Source organism: Trichoplusia ni, chromosome 12 (genome assembly GCF_003590095.1).
Source record: "Trichoplusia ni isolate ovarian cell line Hi5 chromosome 12, tn1, whole genome shotgun sequence".
Lineage (NCBI taxonomy): Eukaryota > Metazoa > Arthropoda > Insecta > Lepidoptera > Noctuidae > Trichoplusia > Trichoplusia ni.
In genome coordinates this window covers 3,716,432-3,741,289 of record NC_039489.1, presented here as the reverse complement: position 1 = coordinate 3,741,289, position 24,858 = coordinate 3,716,432, and the positions used below count along the sequence as shown (strand labels likewise).

The 24,858-nt window shown below is 35.5% G+C and overlaps 1 protein-coding gene across 1 annotated transcript in view; it reads right to left on the bottom strand.

The window, feature by feature from the left end:
- LOC113499387 (NADPH oxidase 5) overlaps positions 1-17,167 on the bottom strand; it is a 39,505-nt gene extending 22,338 nt beyond the window's left edge. Inside the window, exon 1 of the mRNA XM_026879857.1 lies at positions 16,719-17,167. Coding sequence (XP_026735658.1) covers positions 16,719-17,030 — 312 coding nt within the window. The 5' untranslated portion in view covers positions 17,031-17,167. The remainder of the gene's footprint in view (positions 1-16,718) is intronic.
- Positions 17,168-24,858: the final 7,691 nt, after the last annotated feature.

Here is a 24,858-nt window from a genome sequence, read left to right as displayed (position 1 = left end):
TCAAAATATGCTGTCCTGATACAGAATTGTTCCGTAATTAATGAGTCCCATAACTAGCACTATGTTACAGACAATTTTTTTATTTAAACTTATAGAAACATTTTAGATTTGTAATTTTTATAAATTAGCAAGCAATTTATCGATATACTTGAGTTAACTAAAACCTTATTAACTAAAAACACAGGCTGATAATGGGCACACAAAAAAAAACAAATTCAAGATCAGAATTTAAAAATAGAAAGTATTCTTGTCATGATTGACAGTTGTATGAGGGACGTGTCATCCATTTTATTTTAATACGAGCAAGAAACAAGTGAGGATCGTCTTGCTAACGGCAAAGCCGCACTGTTACAATATATTAGTGAGGTATAGCATCTGTAATTCGGTACACATGTTCCGCAATGAAGATATTCATTAGTCCATGTAGGTACGCTGCTCTGTGCTTGGATCACTACGTGACAGTTTTGCTAAAAGGGCCGCGGTACTTGCTGTTGCTTAGGGCTAGCTCGCATTAAAAAAAAACTATGTTTTTTAAATAACTGGAAAGATGATTAAAGAACCGCTTTTTTTCTGTTCTTAGATGTACTGAAACTAACGCAACGAAAATTGAATTTATTACTCATAACGTACAACGTTTGCGACTTAAAATTTTAGTATAAGTAAGCGAGATACATTACTATTGTTAACCTTTTAGTTCCAGACGCTTCGACGCCTTTCAAACTTTCATGGTCAGAAGCGAACTGATTTGATATGTGTGTTACTTGTTCTACTATACTACATTCAACAATACCTAATATCATAGTAGTGGCAGCCCTACGGCCCGCAGGATCAGCAGCGCGTCTGCGCGACGCATCGCATCTTGCGCACACCTCCCCGACTTTTTTGTCGCGCGCCCGACATTCCCGCTGTCTAGCCGGAAACCATAATTAGTGCCTTTTTAGACTCACGACAAAAAGTCGCTCAAGTTTTGTATATGGACGCGTAATTGGCATCCATTTTATGTGAAAAAGTTGTCGGTAGCTGTGGTATGTGCGGGGGACACTTAGCCAGCGAGTGGGTGGGATGAGCGCTGTACCAACAGGACCTTACTACGGACTGATGATGCAAGATCTTTGAGCTCTTGAAAACTTGTGCTCTGACAACTTTGGTTTGTGCAGATCAACTGAACCAGGACTAAAAAAAGATGAATGTCATCTATCGATAATTATATTTTTTTGTCCAGTGCTACAATGTTGACCCTGTCCATATCATAGCTACCCAGTAGCTAAACACAACGTGACGTAGAGTAATCACCGCGTTCGGCGGTCGCACCATCACTCGGCAGCCATCCATCATATGTGAGCATTCTAAGCCCGGAGTGATATAATTATCTGCACCCAGTCACGAATCGTGATCGATCACTACTCGATACTAATGCTCGGTTCTAATCGATTCGATCGTAATCGAATAATTGACTATTTATTCGTGTGAATGTTTGGTAATGCTGATTTGTAAAATGTGTTTATTGAGTAGCTTATTTTGGAAGAAATCCTTGAGTCTTTCTTACCCGTTCTGAGTAACCACTTTTAGCTTGCTGCTTTATATCTCAGCATTTATTTTTCCGAAAGATTATAATATGTCATGGTTAGTGGTTTTATATTAGCGATATACGTAGAGTCAGCGAATAGGCCAATGATGCGTCTGAAATAGCGATTGGCGTTAGTACTATATTTCTATCATTGTTATTAGTGTGTACCTAATTCATATTTGTCAATACCTACCCTCAACCCTAAGCTGCGATTCAGCACCCGGTCTTCTGCCTTCTGTATCCAGTCTGAGCTCCCTTTTATTAAATTTTCATCTTCTTCCTAATCATTTTAAGTGTTTACCATTACTTATGTCAATTTCTTCAATTACTTTACCATTTAAGCTACCTTATTAATCTATACCAGTGAATAAAACCGGCTCAGCTAAGACTCCTTTATTAATAGCACCATTAGATCTCATCACACGCATGCGGTAACAAATATGAATGTGACGTGAACAAATTTTAATGAACCTTAAACGAATGCCTGTTCGTCATATCGAAGTTTTTCTAACTCATTATTTGTTGCATTGAATTTTACTTAGTTGTTTCTAAAATAATTATTAGTACATTTAGAAGGTTAGTATTTTAAAGTTTCAAATCGTTTCGTGTCAGCATGTCTTAATTGGCTTCAAGCAAGATTGAGCCGTCATCGATATTAATAGATAGACTGGCAATCCTTAAAATCGAGTAGTGATGGTCATTTACAGACCACTTTATTGCACATCAATGGATATGTTATGATCTATTCTGAACTGATCTCCTAGTGTACAAGCTGTTCAAGGATTTATTTCATTGTAGAAGCGAGATATGGCTCTTCCAAGTGTAGTCTTAAGTCCTCCATGCGTGAAAGTGTTGTTCTTCTGAACAAAAGCCTACCGAATATCTGTCTACATACTCACACAAAAGCCCAAAAAATTCTAAACAACCCTAAAGTCTCCCAACACAGGGGTTGTTGAGTCTGCCCAAGAGGGAATGTAGGAATGTAACACAACTCAAATGTAAATATATTTATAAGAAATAATTTTCAACCAAATACTGCGTTACATGTAGTTATTATACCAAGATAATGTAGTTGAAATAGCAGTTGGACTTACAATTCCGGTGCAAAACCTGATGCAAAAACAGTGTTATATTTCTGACAGGAGGTGTCATCCATCGGCGAGACACGAACATCTGACGATCTGACAGGCTGCCCAACCACTGCAACTGTCTCAGTAATGAGGCGGTGACATAAAAACTCAGATCGTATCTATTGACACGTAGCACTTTTTAATTGACTTTAATGAACTATCTGTGTCTAAATAATAACTGAACAAGCTGACGTCATCAATTTGAAAAATGATTTTGTCCAAATAGAAGTTATAAGAAAAAACTGACCAAACATTCACGTTTTTTATTCAACAAATTTCAAGTTTTACGACATTTCTAAAATAGGCTTCCACCGTAGTCATTATATTAATTGTTTTAACTTCCATAACTGTTTGAATATGGAAAGCTATTAATTCTGTGAAAGCCATATTACGCCATGTTTAGGCAGTTATTAGATCTACATTACCTGTACCATGAACTGAAGATAAACTCTTGTCATTGTGGGAGCAGGATGGCGCACTACACGGTTTATAGCGGCATCTCGCTTCCACACATGCAACATTCTTACTTTAAGAGCTCATAGTAGGCTTGTTGGGCGGCGCGTGCCCTCACAAGGGTACTTAGTAATGATTAGTCCATAATAGCGTAAACTTATTATGACCAGTAATTACTAATAATTGTATCGGCTACGCCTTGCCAACATCCTTGTGTAGACAATCTGTTTCTATGAGACAATTAACTCCTGCCGACATGAAGTTAATTGAATAGTTAGAGCTGAACTAATTACGATAGTAATCAACTAAACAACAACTTTTCATGTTGAGAGATAGTAAGCTACTGAGCATTTCGATTAGAAAATAAGTAAGAAAAAAGGCTTAGGTCCAGCAGTGGGCGAATATGGTCTGATGATGATGATGATGATGATAAAGAAAAAATTAAGTAAAACAAATGACTTTTCAAACAAAATAACGTTGAATAAAATACTTTTTAGAATGAATTAAAGAAGTGGTTTCTTAGGTTTACGCGAATGTTAGACATTGACAGTCTGCCCGTGACCATGATACCTGCAAAGGTGTCGAAACGTCGGGAACTAAAACCAAAAATTAAACCGCGATAAAATCCGTAAAAGTCGTTTCATTTCAATGAATTAAAGAATCCTAGCATAAATGTCAACCAATAAATATACGACAATAAAAGGACCAGAAAAAGACCTAAGCAACTGATCAAAAGACAGACTTTTTAATGCCAACATTCTACAACCAGTTACCAGCTACAAATCAGTTCGTGTATTGTTCTAACATTTCCAAGTGAGTTAATATCTTAATAGTGAGCAGATTACCTGCGCATTAGCTGCTACAGTTGGTTCTGCCCACGACGTCGTGTAAGCGGCTCTAACGCGAATTAACATAAGCCGCCGACTTTGTGTTGTAATGCTCAGTTTAGTAGCACTGTACAGGTTTATGGCAGAAGTAACAGTGATGTGTAGAGGTAGTACAAATGAGGTGACAGATAACTAGTTAAGTGCGAGTCGGTTGGATGGTACCCACAAATTTGTTAGTCACCCATCAAAATTACCGTAACAATCGTTGCCTAACGGATAGCCGAGTGGTTGAGGTTACGCCAAACCCACTTTGCGCAACGTGTCGTGGGTTCGATCCCCGCGTAGGACAAGCATTTGTGTGATCCACGAATGCTTGTTCTGAGTCTGGGTGTCTTTGTGCATGTGAATTGTATGTTTGTAAACCCCAAGACACAAGGATTCAACTCCTTAGTGCGGGAGTCGTTTTAAAAAAATAATAGTTTTCGTTTGTTGCAACGGCAACAGAAATACATCATCTGTGAAAATTTCAATTGTCTAGCTACCAGGGTTCATGAGATCCTGATATCAAACGGACGGGCACACAGCGGCTTTCGATAAGACACATGATTCAAATCTTATTTATTTGCTACATTTAGTTTAAAAACTCTAGAAGTGTCACTAGTTCTAAAACACATAAGTGTTTATTGTAGCTGTGATACTCAATTGAGTGTCACAGCTCACAGTCACCATTCAGATCAGGCCAATATAAAATTTCCAACGTTACTTCGTTGCCTGAACAAAATGAAACTATTGCAAATCATCCTACACTTGTCACACATAACTTATTATAAATTACATATCGATATGTTTTCTAATTAAACCGATCGTGTAGTAACGGCAGAGATCGGCTTTCGTGTTTAGTAAGGTGCGGTTCGATGTACGGAACACGTAATTACATTTATATTACCACCTTTTATGTAATGCCATGGATAAATTATGTGCTTGCCATCATTTATCATGACGTGTTATTATAATAATGTTAAGAAACTTGGTGTTATAAAGGTAAAATCTTTGTAATTTCTGTCCATGTAATAAAGTCGTAAGTAATGTTGTTTTAGCAAGAAAATTTCGATACTGCCTATCGCTAAAAAAATACTGAGCCAAATATGATTAAATTTATTTTTTTGGACCAAATTGCTGCGATTGCACGTTACAATGAAAAAAGGACAGTAAAAATTGACAATAAAGATTGCTGCGTTCTCTACGAACGATACTGAAGCTTCAATATATTTTAAATTTTTCGTCTGTGCGTTTATCCACGATGGATTACGCAACTGGGTATTTAATCTACTTGCGGTTTTCTCTGTCGTATTTAGATTAGCTGTACTTAGTATTTCACCCATGTCCACCGGTTCGAAAAAGCTATGCCAATGTAGAGAATCTGAAGACAGATATATCCAAAAACACAGGTCACAGGCATGGCTAGTGTACAATATTATCCGATAGATTACCATTGGGTGCTTGGGGTGGGTGATCACAGGGTGCTTGATCACGTTTAGATTTAATAGGAAATAATGCTATTTACTAACATGACTTTCCATTTACTGTTTATATAAAAAAAACTCAAACTTCGTTTTGTAGTAAAAAATTTTCCACATTCAAATTTTGCCCACAGTAGTAAATCAATAAAAAGCGAACACATCAGTCATCCAAATGAAATGTGTATCGACAAAATAAAACCACATTTATTCTAATTACGTATTCAATGTTCACAAGACCACTCCTTAATCTGTCTCTGAGTCAAAATTACCGAAAGTACCGCGTCAAATCGATACCGCTTTATCGATCCACTTTCGATTGCTATTCGATTATTTTGGAGGCCGGTCACAACGTCACACGAAGTCTTTCATATCGGTTACTGATATGTCATCACGTGAATTTTTTGTATGATCTTAAGTATGGAAAAAAAAGGAACGTTGTTTGGGCAGTTTGGTGAACTCTTCTTTTACATTTTAAGCTTTGTAGCCGGATAGTCTCCTTGGTCTAGTATCTGTAAGTGAGACTGTTGAACTTTTTGTCTCGGATTCGAATTCTGGGTTTCCTTCATCAAGACCCTCGATTCTTGAGACTCGGGAAATGCATATAAAGCTGTAGGTTAAATGTTTTTCAATAACATTATAGGAATACTTAATAGGCATGAGTTGACTCTATCAACTCGACTCTATACTACAAAGGTGCGATAGACGCTGTAAAATAAACGAACAGCCTAAAATATTAAGACCGCTGTCAGTCTGCCAAACCTGTATCTCATGAACCGTGGTTTCTGGAATGTTAAAATTTTCATAAATGATGTACTTCTATTGCCATTATAATAAGAAATGCTACAAATAAAGATCGAAATTAAGCAACACTTTTTCAGTCAGACATTTGCTGTCGTTTGAAAAAATCAATCTGAGGGTGGCGGTGGGTACAAATCAATGTTTATTTGTCATCAGACCGATTAGTTTTTCATTAGCTTATTTATGTGTACGGCACTCTCAGCGTCTAGAATCCACCTTGACGGTTAGTTTTTGTAAATCATCATTATAAAGTTTGTGAGTGAAGTGTAAAGTGAGCTTACATCATCCGCTGCGATCTCTCAGCTGTAGCCGGTGCGGTCACGACTCAAAGCTAACAGTGATTGAGGTTGAGACATTAATTAGTATTAATTACAGAGTTTAACATACATAAAAATGAAAAAAAGAGTCAACGATCTGAGGCTTAAGAAGGATCTCAAACAGATAAAACTTTCAAAAAGTTCTGCACTGTTTAAAGATTGTAATAAAACCTCCTTTTGCAATTGACTAAAGTTTTTAGTCCCTTTTGATGTTTTTTCTCTGTTCTGTACAAAAATGCGGACAACATTACATACATTGTTGTGAAACCAAAGTAAGTTGCTAAAACACTTGAGTTTTGGAATTCAGATACAACGAAGGCACCAAAAACACCCAGACCCGAGACAATGTAGAAATGTGAATTTTTACAATGACCCGAACCCGGGACCTCGGAGCTAGCGACTTCTTGATACCTGTGCGTACGACACTCGACCACGGGGGACGTCAGATTAATGAACACTATGCGTAGTTCACTTTCGCATATTTTAGGGTTTAACTTAACACTTTGAAGGAGCGGTTAAAGCCTGATCATCGCATGACTGCTTAGATCTTTTAAAATAAGAAGTCCCAAAGTCTCAAGCTAAAATCTAACAGCAACAAGTAGCTCTGATCTTAACTAAAAAGCTCAGAAGCTCAGAAGCCTACAGTTAATTGGCCATTATCATGTTTAAGATCAGTGATCGCGTCGATCTGGACCGATAAGCGCCGGCTAACAAGCGCACTTGCCATAAAAAGTATAATAAGTTTCACTATAAATCACCCCGCGGCAGTCGCTCTATATAACTAGAACTTGTTAGTCGACAACCTTCTAGGGTGCCTGGGTATGGTAGCTGTAGTCTCGCGGCAAGGATGCCGAAATGTAATATTGGCAAGCCTTAACAATATGATTCTCCATATAGTTCACAACGCCATCTAGTATCAAATGAAGTAAAGCTTGTATCATGGGTACTAAAGAAACGTAATATATTTTACTGCAGTCACAAATGAAATTGCACCTAGACACACAATAAATGATCGTGCTCAGTAAACTTAACATTTGTCCAGAGCGGGAACCGAACCACTTATACTAAGTGACATCAACAGGCAAGTCGTAACAAAACGCCGTTCTTCTTTTATATATGACAGCTTTGTGTTTTTTTACTTATACGTGCTTTACTTTAAAGCCGAAACTATAAATCGAATTTGTTCGGTATTATTATTATAATAATATATTATCTACATAGCCTTTAGGAAGGAGAATACAGACTTATACTCGACAGGAAGACAGCTGAAATATATACTTCAGTTAGGTGGTGATTAAGCTAAGTAGGTTTAATTAATAGTTGATCTAGTTATAAGTTGATGGAATTAGTATCAAAAGCTCAGGGTCCGTCAAAACAAAACTGACGTAACTAATATCAAACGCACTTTAGAACCACCAAGTATAAAATTCAAATGTTCTCAATTTGGCTGTCATTGCAAAACCTAATATACCGCCGTCTTATTCTGAATTTACATTAAATAATACGTAACGAGTTATGTCCCCGAGTGTGTAGTTAATAGCTTTGGTTATCCACACGACATGCTGTGAGTGGGTAGTCAGTTTACCTGGCCGGTAATACTGACTCTCGAACTAGATTTCTCGGAAGTTTTTCGTTTCCGTGAGCGCTATTCGAGAATTGGTGAATGTCAAATTGATTAACTACGAATTAATTTTTCCTTTTTAACTTAATTGAGCGATTTTATCTAAGTTTGTTTTGTATTAAAAGTGAATTATGTGCTAATATTCTAAGAGATGTTAATAAAAGCGGTCGAGCCATTAAAAGTTGTGGTTGATGTTTTCTTGTTCGTTGTTGACGCTATTACGCGAAACATTATGAACTGTCGTAGCTACATATTCGAAAAAACTTTGTCGACGATTGGAATGGCTTTGATCAAAAAGTAACGAACATAACACAACTAGCTATAAATTTAAATGACAGTTTGGTTGCTCTATCTCTACCAATTAAAGCTCTAATCAAGCGACAACCGAGTGAGAAGCTGAGATCTCAAAGTAGTCCCCACCTCCGCCGCAGTAATCTAGACTGATGCAGCTTGACAGTCCGAGATTAGCCAACAATTTCGCTGTGTAAACACATTACTGGGTTTTATCATAATTTAGCCAGGTGCCATATATCCGCCTGATTTATGTTACTTGTTCCAAACTGTGACGGGGAACTTGTTAGTCTGACTCCGATCGTAGGTGTATAAGTATTGCTCAATCGATAGTTAATTTACCTATGTTTATTTATAATACTTCTATGCATTATTAGCTTTTTGGAAAGGATTGCTGCAGATATCTTTAGGTAAATTATTTTAGAAAAATATGCAAGCTTCGAGGTTTTGGCTTCGACATCGTATACGATTTGAGCATTTTGGCTCAGATGATCTATAGAATTTGTTATATTGGGATGTAAGTTTTGTGTAAGGTGGTTAATTAATTTTAAGTAAGGTAGTCATTTTTTTTCATTGTTCCGTTGTTTTATCCCAATTAAAAAAGGAAGAGGTTCCCAATGCGTCTGGATATTGTTTTTCGGTATCGTGGACTGGATGAACCGATTTTATTGATTCTTTTTTTTTGCTCCATGTGGAAATAGAACAGTTGTTATTTGGTCCAATATCTTCAATATATAGGTAGAATTAGTAAGTGTAGAAACCATTAGGAGTAGTTTTATTCTGCTGTTTAGGCTTTGACAAACTGTGGCGAATCCAGTTTTACCAGACTCTTTGATTACCAATTAAACTGTGCTTTAGAACTAGCGATTACTTAAAATTCGTAGCTGTTACCGAAGACGTATCAATCAATTACTCTAACATCAGACACATGATATATCAATCAATAAAACATTCAAATTAAACTTTAAAAACTATTAATCATCTTAATTTCTAGAAACTACTTAAAACATTCAAATAAACAATCGATCAAAAATCAATTCCACCCAAAACTTTCGACATATCTTAGAAAAAGAATCCTGTTCTCTGATTGGTTGATACGGATTTAGCTCGGTACACCACGCACAACTCAACCAATCATAACTTGGATAGTGAATGCAAGGTCATCACATGTGTGGCGAAGGGATAGTAATTGTCTTTGGTAATTGTGGAATGACGTCATGCTCTAGCCTGCTTCAAGGCAAGGATCATATGTAGATCGTGTAATAATGGAAGACAAGGTTAGATCGAGCCTAGGTAACTATAAGTCAAAAGTCAGTAGTCGAGCTTTATTTTAAACGGATGTATTTCAATGTCTTGTTCAATGTAGCTTTTAGCTGTTAATTATTTTAATATATTCTTCGCTCGTGAGGTAGAGTCATATTAACATCGATGGTCAATGCGTTTTTATCAATATCGCGCTCTAAATTCGGACACAAATAAATTCCTTAACCATGAGCCGAGCAGACACAGTGGCGGCGTCTGTGTCATGAAGAGAAAATTAAGTTCACTCATTTCGTACACCAGATTTGAAGAAGTATAATAAGCAGGTATATTTCGGAACGTTTTTTTTATACTGCTAACCTCAATCTTAATTATTAAAATGAGATCATCCTCGAGTGCACGAATAACCCAGTGGTTGAGGTCAACACGCCAAAATCCTCTGAGAGCAACGTGTCGCGGGTTCGATTCCGCAAACATATGTATGACAAACGCGAGTCTCGATGTCTCGGTGTCTTTAAAAACTTGAATATTTGTGAATCCCCTTCGACAGAAGGATTAAACTTCTTAATCTCAATATCACAACTATCATCTGAAAGAGATACCTACTTAGATGAAAATATGAATACCTAGAGCTATATGAAAACCTGCCCCAGCAACCTTTCATGACAACAGCAGTGCCAAGGCGACCGGCTGACATTGTGAGCCTCGTACAATACCGACGATGTAATTGAATATTATTATTTATGACATCAATTTTATAAGTAGAGCAAGATTAAACGTGTGTGGATATAATGATAGTGATGGCTGAAATTAATAGCTTAATGATATGAGTACGGAAGATAATGTTCTAGTCGTTGTGGGTTAAGGTTTATGTTTGGTAGGAGGTTAATAAGGGTGTATCTAAGGCTGGTTTTACAGTAATCAGGGTTGTTTGTTCCCGTATAACGTTTGGCGTACGCTATACAGAATATAAGTTTTTCAAAGTAATTCAGGGACTACCAGACTAGATCTCTCGTGTACGTTTTCCTAATGATAAGTAATTAGTTGATAGAAAATTCCAAGTCACATCAAAGCTAGTTCAGTAATAGTGCCAGGACTTGGTACATTTAGTTCAATTGTCAAAATATTTAACATCCAGGGCAGAGGAAAATCAATGAGGTCGTTTTAATTCTGGAAAAAACAAAATCCTACCAGGATGATTTCACTTTCTATTATCCGAGAGGCATGTAGAGTCCTTTTAGAACCTTAAAAATAACACCATTAAAATACCTAAATCTGTAAAAATGTTTCCAAGTCAGTCAAGTACAATTAATGTAATGACGCTGCAACAACTGCAGTAGTTGTTAGCCTAGCTTGTCAGCAGCTGTAGTCTGATTGGTCAATTAATTACAAGGAGTTATTTGATTGGTTGATGTGAATGTGCGTCAGCCAGTAGCTGTCAATCTTTACGCGAAGGTTGATCGTAAAGAAGTCTGAGTGGTATTCTGAACATTTCAACTACTAAGGTACTTTAAGAAATAATCATTTACTAGCTTTAACTTTGAGGATGTGCAATTTATATAGCTCATTCAATGCTACGGGAAAAGATAGAGCTTTTGGTTTAAAGACTGATAAGTCTTTGGTAGAATTATCGTAACCGTCGCGCTAGAGTCGGGATAGAAATTTAAGTAAAGATTTCATAATCGTAATTCGAATTTATTTTAACAATACAACTTAAAAAATTAGTGTGGAAAAAGAAAAATGGGTTCTGAATGTGTTTCCGAAAACACCTTCATAAGGATTTTTAATATATTTTTAACATTTCCCGCATTAAGAACTTTAATACTTGTTTCCCGGAGCTCTCCAAAAACATTCAAGTAGCATACACAAAGACACCAAGCACACAAGCGTTCGTGGACTGCGCAAAAGCTTGTCCAACGCGGAGATCGAAGCCACGACACGGTGCGCACAGTGAGTGAGTTTAGCATAGCGACATATACTACATGCTATTTTATATATAAAGATTTAATATTCAGAAAAAAAAACGTGTAAGAGCTATTTGACCTACATTGGACAAACTTCTTTAATAAATTAATTTAACCTTCTTCAAGACGATGGTTGATAAAGACATCAATACTACAAAGTTTCTCTTCTGTATAGTTAACGACCACACATCAACCAGTTAGTTTTCAAGTTAAAGTAATGTCCTAACTAAATTACGGTGCAGTTAGAATTCCCTAATGTTTGCAGTTAACTGCGAGATATATAGCCCTAACTGCGTGTCGTGTAACTGAATAATTAATGACTTAATTTATGTAGCCGGTTATACTGATACGAATTAAATTGTTTTACTGCTTTTACGGACTTCTCTATTTACATGTTTTTATGTAAATAGATTTTATAATGGTTTTGGTAAGAATAAAACCTCCTTTATAAAATTTTAACTTAAAGTTTTGTCTATTACGCTTTAAACTTCGACATTTGTCAAAAACATTTCCAACTAAATCGGTATACCGTTTTAAAAAATCATTTGTTTGTTCTCTGTGGAGGTCAAGTCTCAGAAATGGCGTATCCCAGAAATTCTGCAGTCTGCGTTTGTTCACCGCTGCCGATACTGAGACGAAAATAAGAAAAATACATCGCGCTTAAAAAGCTTTTAAATGAGGTAATTGCAATTAAATGAAGTTGAAATATTCCTCGCAGAGCTACAATAACAATCCATTCTAGTCCTTACAACGACAACATATCCACAGCAACACATCGACACGTCACGGTGGACAAACACCCCACAACCGTTATCAGTCCAACAACTACCTCAGCCCTACAGCCAAATACTTACTTGCAACACGAACTAGATCGGTTACGCCACGCAATCAATCACCACACGCCATTACCATATGAATGGTTATTTTGACAAATGGTCGGCGCGCCCCGTATCGGCTGTAATTGTATGAGATGGTATCACGTGTAATATTTCACCGGGTAACGCGGCGCCGGTGGCTAAACGACTGCTGATCGATCGCGGAGCGGCTTGGGTAACGCTACTGGAGATTGAGTGATAAGGTGCTGGTGTAGAGTCGACAGAAAAACGATATTTTTTGTGTGTATCGGAAAATAATTGTGAACTTTTTCCAACCTCAGACAGGACTTTTGGTGGTACACGAAAAAAAAAACGACATTTTGCCTAACATAGTAAAGAGAGAGGTATCTATAATACGTGAGACCGCTTGTTTTGATCAATTGTTACGTTAATACGTCCACGAAAAAAGTTGAGTAATTATGTAAGAGTTTCCAAACGAAAAAAAATATTCGACTTCACACTAAAGCTTTATGCTGACTGTATTGAAAACAAAATTTATGTAAAAATCAAGATGTTAAAAAAAATAATAATAATGGAATTGCTGTAAAAGTTCTCAAAATGAAGACATAAATATCGATCGTAATTCTGCATACAAAGGCATTCTTGTTAAAGTTGTTAAATAAAGAAAGCGGAACTGGGCAAGAAAACTAGTCTTAATTAGGTCAAATCAATACTTGGATCAATAAATAAAGTATGTTTTGCGAAATGTTTTAAATTAAAAAGTTATCATTATAAAAAATACCAATACAGTTTTAATAAAAACAAAATTCTCATACCAATTTAGAAACCTAATACAACTATACTTTGCATTTGACTAATTACATAAATATTCTTATTACAACTACTGTAGGTCGAAATTTGCATAAAGGCTACTTTTACAAACGCAATCGAACAATTCTTTGATTGACAAATGAATAAAGTCATTGCAAAAAATGTAAACAGATCTTACTGCATACGAAATAAAGGGTAAATTTGTGTGAACATGTGTTACGTAACAGCAAAATGAAGTTGGTACATTAAAAGCACAGAATTACGAAAAAACCAGATAGTGGTATTGAAATAAAATTTTATGACACTTGTGTGTAACGAGTATGTGGGAATTGTATTTGTGTGAATGTGAGTGTAGGGCCAGAAAAAATGCGAATATGTAATTCTCAAATTGGTTTATCAATGGAATGCTCTGTTAGCCAAAATTGTTGCGATAGTTCCATACATTTTATTAAAATTGTTTTTTTGGAACAGTATTTCGTTATTGTGACTTAAAGGAAAATAAATAAAAGTACTTATTATGATATTTTTACCTGACTTCCGTAAAAGGAAGTTAATCAATTCGACCATATATACATATGTTTTATTCTTTATTAACCCTTGTTTGAAAGTCATACGAAATCGCAGGTTTCGTGGCCCAACAATAGATCCTCAAACATCTTGCGCAGAGCTTTTAAAGTCTTTAGAGTAAGGTCACGACTGTGCCGAGAGCCGTGTGCGTGCAAAATCTGCACATCTCCGAACTAACGAGGTTTTAATTTGTGTGTAACGATGTTGCAGGCATCGTGCAAATATACGCAGAAAAACAATTTGGCACAACACTTGATAAACTGGTTTAACAATAATATGTTGCGTATATAATTGGGTACGCACAATTTGGTCAAGAACGAGTTCGGCCTTAAGAGCTATTTTCAACAGGCAAAAAAAGAATAGTTTCTTGATCCATTTCAGAAGCAACCTGTAAAGTTTTTATGCAAAAAAAAGCAAAGGTTTATTTCGACTTCGGTCAAAAATATTTATTTTTTAACTTTGGCCTTAGTACTTAAAATAAGACACAAACCCATTTGCGAAAGACAATGCCCGAAAGGTGCAAAGTTACAAAAATACATAAAAGCCTATTTACTCTTTTATGCTCATTCATGCACAGTCATATTTCAGTTAGAGAGACCCTTCTCATTTCTTTAAAGAAGCATCTCTTGTCATCTCTCTCGTGTTTATATTTCTGTGTTTATTTATTTTACGTCTCAAACAACTGAACTGTTACTAATTATCCAAATTTTTACAACAATTAACTGATCAGCAACACATAATATATCAATTCACACAATTGCTCAACACTGACATTATAATTTAGTTTTGTGAAACTTAGCTTTTTGTCTGACAGCTTTCATTCATCATAAATCATTATTCTAAGAAGAAATATTACGTTCAGTGATTCTAAAGGTGAGCTTACACAGGCAAATAAGATACTTTAATAAAAAAACAAAAATGTGATGACGTCACAATTCAATCAGGCAATTAAAAAGAGAAAACATTTTCTATTTTCTCATTTCCCTCTCATTCTGGGGTGGCTGGACGTGTCTGCCGCCTCTTTTCTCTAAGAAATATTAATACGTTTTGTAAAAAAGAGATGCCACTCTAACCTGTTTATTAATGCGCTATCACTCTTCAAAAGTCCACTTCTTCGTCTTACTTTATTAGGTGGCGGTTAAGCTCTGTGCGAACAGCCGAACATAGATCTCGATGGCGTGCAATTGGGGAGGCCTTTGTCCAGCAGTAGACAAATATAGGCTGATAATGATGATGATGTTATTCAAATAGGATCAACTTAGTTGAAAAAAATAAATGGCGATACATTCTGGCAGTAAAGAAAAAAACAAAAAAAAATATATTTGCTTTGCTCTACATTGCTTCATTAGCCCCATTGATCTCCACATTGCCATCAATTTGTCTGTGTACGCTCGCCATTAGATAATGAAGTTATTTTTTTACCTTTATGAGTAATTGGCCTTCTGTGCCTTGGTAGTGTTGTGACCTTGCGCGACATACGATGAGCAAAACGAAGGTTGTATAGTGTTGTAAACTTAATGATGCCAGTACACTTAACTTACCTAATATTGTTACTTGATTGTAGGAGGTATATTACAGTATTGGCAATTTGTTTTGGTATTTTTTTTAAGTTTTTGCTGTATGTTACGTTATTCCTTTTTGTTTCTTTATTTCAAAAATCCCAATAATCCCACTTCCCACTAATATTATAAAGACGAAAGTTTGTGACTTCTTCATGTCAAAACGGCTGAACTGATTTTAATGAAGTTTGGTACGTAGCTGACACCCTGGATTAACACATAGGCCACTTTTACTACGGAAAATTCCTATTCCCGGTGGAAAGTCGATGACAATGAATTGGGGAACTTTAAGTAGTAAGTACTTGGTGTTGGATGGTAAGTACTTAGTATTGGATGGTAAGTACATTGTGTCGGATGGTAAGTACTTGGTGTCGGATGGTAAGTACTTGGTGTTGGATGGTAAGTACTTGGTATCGGATGGTAAGTACATGGTGTTGGATGGTAAGTACTTGGTGTCGGATGGTAAGTACTTGGTGTTGGATGGTAAGTACTTAGTGTTGGATGGTAAGTATTTGGTGTTGGATGGTAAGTACTTGGTTTTGGATGGTAAGTACTTGGTGTCGGATGGTAAGTACTTGGTGTCGGATGGTAGGTACTCTGTGTTGAATGATAAGTACTTGGTGTTGGATGGTAAGTAAGTGAAATTCCAAAAAAATCTAAAATATCTTCTATCCACGCGGACCAAGTCACGGGTAACAGCTAGTGTTTGTATAAAACATGAAGCCGGCCCCAACATAGTTGGGAAAAGGCTAGGCCGATGATGATGACATGTTTATAGTTTTTACTACCGGTGTTTTGAACCAGTTCGAGTCCTCTCCGAGTTGTTCCGAAATGAAAATAGTGTAGAGGAATTATTAAATGATGTAACGGTTTACTCACGCGTATTTATCGGGGGTGCCCGACTAGTTTCACACAACTCAAAGAACACAAAACAACTTTGATAATATAAGCCTTGAATTTTTCATGCACAATTTTAGTCTAAATTAAAATTAATTTGACCCCGAGGTCTACCACGACAACTCTCTCTAATCAATGTTAAAGTGTGGTGATACTCTACCACATGTATAACGACTGTCTGTATAATCTCGCTTTCACCACTGCAAGTCTTATTTTGCTAATCATGGTAGGCTCCCAAACCATCAACACCTAAATATTAATAAAAATAAATCAATATAGGTACAGAATATATGTCACTCACCTCATCCTGAAACGTCCGATGCAGACTCTCCTTTGTATACCGCTGGTCTCCTTGCTTAAAGATGGCCGAGCATTGCTTCAGGAGCGCCAGCCTGGTTCTCTCCTTAGCACATTCAACCTCCATGATAGACGGCCGGTGTCCTGTCCGTGGCACCCCCAAGCAGTTCCCGTCCAGGCCACATAGTGACAAAGTACCATTGGTACCATTAGTACCATTGAAACCATTAGTGCCGTTCACATATTCCTTTTCCTTGTCTAAGTCGACCGTTTCGAAATGTGTGACTATTTCAGGTGTTGTTCCGTTTGACGCCATGTCTGTGCTTCGTTAAGTCTGTGGCATTTTATGGTATTCGGAATTAGATGTTTTTTGTTTTTTTTTTCACATTTCTCTTTTTAGGGCGTTTACACACTGCCTTCTTTTGGTAGATGATGACACTTAAATACTGAAGGTCAGAATGAGGAGAATCAGTTATATTGTTGTGTTTATTTATGTATGTTTTGTTATACTTTGAGTAACAAATGTTTGCGAACTAAAACAAAATAAAATGAAAACAAACGTATACTTTGCTGGTTATAAAAACTACAAATAGAATTTCTAGTAATTTAAAAGCCCTGCCTTTGACGTAGTGTTTTAAAAATTATGTCATAATTTTATTAATTCATAGTTATACAATTTTATTTATTTCCTCAAGATGTTCCTACATAAGTTAATAATTATAAATTCAGTGAAACACTGAACTTCACTGTTCAGGAAAAGTACCAAAAAAATCAGCCGCAAATTTGAGAAACAAAGTAATATATTGCATATAGAACAAAACCTATTTAAGACATAAAGGTCTATCGTAAAAATATATTTTAATGTACACAATAAATCAATAATATTACAACACACATTACTCTGCATACAATATGTAGTACAAATAATTCACGAATGCGTCCATTAATCTTTGCTAGACTTTCTACCACAAACTTTTAAAACAAAACTCTTGACATTGTTAGAGGGAGACAGCGCTATAACACGCATAGCTGCGTCCTGCTTGCACAATAGTAATGTTGAGTTAAGGCCCCCAGGTACCGAATTCAAATAAATACTCTTTTGATAATGATACGTGCAGAGAACAGATTGATACGATATTGTGTGGGAGGCGACACTAATTGAATTATTATTATACTGTTATTGTATTCGGTTCCGTATATAAATAGTTGTATGTGCAAAAAGGCTTAATCTATCTGCATAATATAAAAAGGTAATTTATCCGCAATAAAAAACAATGACTTTTTTAAAAGGCTTAAGTGTAGGAACCTTCGTTGATGTCTTTTCTTTGATGGATTTGCAAATGAAATGGAGCTTTGATTTGAGATTACTACATCGGATTATAGGTAATCGGACTTTTACAAACTTGAAGTTTCACACCGCCAGGCAATGTTATGCATAAATTCTGAAGACACTGAAAGATCCTGATCATGTTTTTCAAATGACTTACGTATAACAGATATAACATACGAAAAATTGTAGAGACGAAAATCATTTTTGTGTCACGAAAATCAACATGATTGCGCACCCCGAATCATATAACTAGGTCCTAAGTCAGTCTACATTTGATTGATGTTTCTCAATTACCATACCAAGGCTCTCGGACTACCCCTAAGGCAATACACGTATAATTATTTATCAGCGGACCCCCAATAGTCAAGGAGCCGGTAATAAATTTAAATTAATCAAGTTTGCGAATCCAGTGAAAGTGGCCGCTCCTATATTGTGATTACCATGTGTCATATACATGTATGTGTCATGTGTATGTATGTTTGTGTGTTCCAGATCATGTTTTGTATCCGTTTGGTAATTTTGTGTTTAGATTGTTTGGAATCCAGTTTGAGAAATGTAGAGTCGACGATATATTTTTGTAAGTTTATTTAAAGCTATAGTTTATTTGTTGGGATCACAAAAATAACTTAATATTAAGCAGATTATTTTTAACGAAATAAAACCTTACTTTCGTCTATTAATAGATTAGTCAAATGATTGACATATTCCACACAACACCCGATTGCAAAATAATTAATTCATGCAGCTAATTCTCATTAGACTTAGTGCAGATTTGGACAACTTTTTATTTCGATATCAAACGTAGTCACTGATATAATCTAATTACAATACTAATTGAAAGTGACGTCTGTATTTTAAAGTTCGAGTCTATCGACTATCTCCTTAAAAATAGATTTAAAGAGGTAATAATTGTAGAATAAAAGAATATTAATTTTGTCTTTTTTTAACCTACTTAGTCCCATACCTAAGATATTTTTTTCGCCAGTAGCCTTCCAAATCTCCTTGTTTACTATCCTGCCTAGTCTACATGTTCTTGTTAGTTTAATATATCAAAAATAATGATTCAGCACTTTCTAAACCAAATCACATAACTATTCATCTTATACAAACTGCCTCACTAAACTTTGAACTCGAGAACAACACTTAATAAATCATCAATTGATTTATCGATACGAGCGCAGCACTAGTGACATTTGCGCAGCACTCGACGCGAGCTTTGCCGCGTAATTTGTCAGTGGCTGTCATGGCGGCCAAGCGGCGGAATTAATTATGGTTATCTTTTCAGTTGGTTAGTATAATGTGATGAGTACAGAGACAGCTGATAGATAGTCAGAGCTTTGTTTTGTAATTGCTATGGGTTAGGTGAAGGTTTTATTTGTTATAGCTCTTGATAAGGGAAGAAATGATTGTGAAAACCTTACTTATCGGACATTCTCAATGACTACATTTTTATATGATGACTTGCTAATTGTACTTATTGTATCGGGTCAATCGCACGGTCAGGCTTTACGTTAGGATGTCAAAAGCATAGGTCAAATAACTATAACAGGACAAGTGCGAAACGGACTAGCTACACCGAAGAACACAAAATTATTTTACACGCAACAAATGTAAGTCGTTGATTAACCAATTAACTTCGGTCTTTTTTTAATATGTATTGTAATAAATAGAACTATAATTTCCAAACATTTAATCCTTTCCTGTCCGTTTTGACATTTATAGAAATGTCACTAACATACAGAGTAGGGGAAGCAGGAATGTGTATGAAGGATTGCAACGCTTTGCCATACACCGACATAGAAACGCGGATGACGTAGCACGGCGGTTCAGTTGTTTAGTCAGTAAGAGTCTGACCCTACCTGTTCTCTCCCCCGAGGGACTGGGTGTCCATGAGGATTCCCCTGCCTTACCAAAAAAAAACAAGTGAAGTAGGAATATCCCCAGGAAGATACCATTCACAATAAATTATCTAACATATTTAAATAACTTGCAAATTAATAACGATACTAGGTATAATAAGTCGCTTTATGATGTTCATCTCAATTCTAGTTATGTTAATTTATAGATATAGTATTATAAATGTTAATTTATATGGATTGATGGCACCGTGTTACCGGCAGCTTAGTGGATCGGTTATGTAAACCAAGTTTAATCTTTACAAGGTTTATCATCATTTATTTATTACTTAAAGTGATGATGATTCAAATTTAAATAAATTTTGTTTCAATAAGAGATTTTGAATTTTTGATTTTTTATGATCACTGTTTTAACGGTTACAGTATTTCTAAATGGTTTTACGCAAAAAGGTTTATTCCATTCCGAAGAGACTGGTGGAAGAATGGAAGCCCAACTGTGGTATATAGTTGGCACTTATGGTGAGTTTTTTAATTAAGCCTTTAACAAGTAGGAAATACAAAAAAATAACGTGACGTGCCAAAAATGTGTGTCATGAAACCATGGTGACTAAACTGATCAACCAAAAAACTTATTTAGGTTATTTGAACAACTGAAATTACCATTGACACGATAAGAATGAATGAGTTTAAATGGTAAGTTAGCAAAAAAAACATGTTCCACAAAACATAAAAAAATAAGCCTACTAAATATTTTTGTAGAAATTAGAAAAAACATAAATGTGTTCGATCTTAGAGTTTAATCTCAGTTAACATTCGTAATCTCAGATCGACTTTAAATACAGTGTGACCCGCCTTTATCTGACAGCCACCGCGAAAACATGTCTAAAGTAAATAATAGAGGCTTCCTAATGGATTACTACACAAACTGGTTTCTTATTTAAGTCAAATATTAACACGTGGGTCAAAAACATCGGTATTTTGTCTCAGCTGATTATTTTTTACGCGGAGTCTACGAACTCATAATTTTATACTGTTGCAGGAGTTATTGTGGAAGCAGGACAGAGCACTACGCGCTGTATAAGATTGTCTTACTTCCTAAATTTTAAATTGTCTTAGTTCAAGAGACCATGGTAGACCCCCAGTTGACAACAGACGAATTAATACTCGCTAGTTTTTGCGAGTGGGCCGCAAAAAAAACTATTTGAATTTAGAATATCGTTGTTTTCTTCTGATATTTTTTTCTTCACTCTACTTTCTCGAATTAAGTGTTGTTGATAAGAATTTATTCTACTTTCCTAAATTTGGTCTTTAAATTAGGAAGCCAACATAGGCATGTTTTATTCTAAATTCTTCGTTTTCTAGAAGACCGTTTGCGATTGCATCTATCTAAGGCCTACATTCAGTAATTACTAATTAACTTAAGTTTCTTGATTTGAGTACCTATCCTTTAAAAACAATGGCAAGGTTCAGCAAAAAATGTTTCTAAATAAATTCACATAACATTATACTAGACACAGATTGACTTTTGACTTTGCTTTTTTTTTAAATATCTCCATAACTGTTTCTAATTATAATTTCTATATTCTGCTTTAATCGTTATTTTAGATTCACATATTTGAAAAAGAAACTCGTTTTATAATTTACCAAAAATCTGTTTAGAACTCCAAATTATGACTTCAAAAATACATCAATTAAATTTCACTTTTATTATAATCATTGCTCAAAAAGGAATATTTCCTTAAATTATAATAATAGCTGCTATTATTGATTCGTAAACTAGTTCTCAATCAACGTTATAGAAAATTAAAATACGAGACTACGCACGAATACGCACTAGTTGCTTAAAATAACATTATTAGGCGGATCGGGAATCGAATCTTCGACTTCGACACATTAGTTGACCCAAAATTACAAAAGAAACATTAATATTCTCCTTATATCATCCGCGTTAATACCCACTCATAAAATATAACACAAAAAATGCATTACCTAACACCGAAATAACTGACTCCTCAAATAATCCAAAAAAAAACACAGCACAAAAATAACAAAAAATCACACTACAAAACACTAAAACGAAAACAAAATCCCATAAACGGATCACTTATTCAAAAAATCCCAATTCGTTTCCCAATATGGTCCCTTGATTGGGAATCAGAGTTTTGACTCTCACTCTTCGTTCTAACGCTACGTGCGCGCGCGCAACCGCCGTCACCTGCTCTGTCACACTAGCGAGGAAGGGTTAGACCGCACATCTAACCGCCACACTTGAAAGTTTCACATACTAGTACTTAGTGGTACTTTAATCAATGTAAAGTTTTACACAAGTTATACTGAAATTAATCTTTTTTTTTTCATTATTTCACTTAACTCCAGGATATTTTTACACTGACTAGGACACCTGTTCCTAGTCAGTTTTTTAGTGGTGGTGGAGACTCTAGTGACTAAAAATAACTATTTTTGGCAATTTTACGTCCTTTCAATTTTAAGGTTGATTCTTAGAAGCATCGCTATTATTCATTTGATATGATATCTTATGCCTGTACGTATTATAAATTCCCAATTTTCTTTCACGTGTTTTTAGTAACAGGCGAAGATCAATATTGATATTTGATTTTAAGTGCATCCACGTCGCAGCAGCTTTTTTACAATATCGTTACCAAGGGTGAGGAACTAAGGGGGCAACAATTTATAGAAAAAAGTTGTTACATTCAAAGAATGTTTTACCTAATATTACCGTGTTGCCTTTCGTCGCTCTACGAAAGTAACTGAGGCTTGGTTGGAATAATAACCTATTTTTAAAAACCTTTTTATTTTGAGATGATGTAACTTACAGCCTATTCGGACGGATGAGGTCTAAGCGATAAGACCGTCCATTTAAATCACAGGATTCAACAAAATGTGAACTATGTTATAACTGTATGTTTAAAATTAATAACTTACTATCCTATTTACTTAGTATCAGGTTTTCCTTGTAAGCTTGCCAGATTAAATGAATCAAACTTTCAGAATGAATAATTACAAAATCAAATACTTAATTGCTCAAATAATGGAAAAAACATTTTCGAAAATCTAAAGATTTTTAATATTTGAATTTGTTTCTTTTGCAACGTTTATTTTAGACCAGTATTCAAATGTTGTCGGATTTCGAACAATCGTGTTCGGATTTCAAATCATGATAATATGTGACATTTTGCTCGGGTTATTGATTCAGCAGTCGCACGCGCAGGTGTGGGCTATGTTTGATTGTAATTGGCACCTATATGCTGAGAGTTATAGTTTTGTGAATAATAAATTATATTTGAACTCTGATCTTTAGAAAATATACTGGGAGCTTACCACTAACGTAAGACTCGCAATAGTATGGCATTAGCTTTTTTAAGTCGTGTGTAATAACACTAATAGCATAGTAATTGGAGACATAGTATGTTTTTAACATTTATGCGTGTTAACGACAGGACAAATCTTAATTAAATATAGAAATTTCTTTGAACTCCATCCAATTTTCCCTCAATGCCTTTGATTGACATACTAAGAAAAATATTATATCTTTCCAACTTGCATGGATACATAGCAATGTTTGAAAGAAGTTATTAATAATCTGGTAGATGACAGTTGTCAAACATTACTGTACTCTAAAGATGTACATATTGAACTGATCGCCGTTGTTGGACTCACCAACTAAACTTTCTCTTTCAATGTGTTTGTACAAGTCATCGAGTTAAGCCCACGGATTTCGTTGATCGGATCCACTTCAGAAACCAGTAAAACAAGTTAATTTCGATTGACTGATGGTTTTCGTCAACGGGATTCCTACGTATGAAATTACTTGGGCAGGATGTGACGTGGTTGTGGCTTGCAGTCATGTGGCTAAAATTTTTTGGGGCTACATATTGCTTTTGTAAGTGTGTACGGAGAGATAGTGATTTGTCTCATATGTTTCTTTTTTCCGAATGCTTTCGGACCCAACCTAATGATAAATCTTGAGCTGAAACGAGTCCGTTTCAATTAGTGTATGAGTTGAAAACAGTACTGTTGCAGGTGTGTAAAAGAGACGCCACTCTACATCATGTGGCGGCATCTCACTTCTACAACGTAAGTTACTTTAAGCACTGGTGGAAGGCAGTCAGTATGTCAAAAGTTATGCCTTCCTTTTTGGACGAAGCCTCAGGGTGAGCAGATAAATAATTAAACAAGTCTTTTTAAATTGACTAGCTCTTCCGTTTCTGCGACTTGGGACGCAGCGGAAATTAAAAATTCTTCGAAGAAGGCAATGCAGGAAAAAAAGTAATTGGTAATTGTGATAAAAAGATAATATTTAATACTGTTAAGAAGGTGAGGTCATCGCCACTTAATTTCCAATTTTTAACCATTACTTCCCTATCTTCGCCGACATACAAGCTACAGCCCGCGGCGCTGCCCATAATAACTGCTTTACCACGATAATTGTAAGAATTCATTAAGTCGTTGCACGCCACACGCCTGTCAAATATGACACTTGAAGAGATTACAATAATTATAGGCTAAACTTTTGAATTACGACATCATATTATATATTTGTAACATGAAAATATCAAAGGTATTAAGAAAATGTTACACGCAACAAACAAACAAACACTGCAATCAATAGTGTTGTTCTTTATACAATTAATTGTATTTTGCAAAATGGAGGATGAACCGTAAACGTCATTTTTAAATATAGAACCTTCAGTCGGTTAATTGTTTTATACGTCAGTGGCGAATTATGTTCAAGATTCAGGCTTTTGTCTTAGTTTGTTAATAACGTAATGCCCAAAAATGGTATCCAGTATAAACTGGATAAAATTAAGAAATGATTACGGAGGACAAAAATTTTATTGAGGATTGAAATGAAACTACTTTTACGGATTTTATCGCGGTTTAATTTTTGATTTTAGTTCCCGACATTTCGACACCTTTGCAGGTATCATGGTCACGGG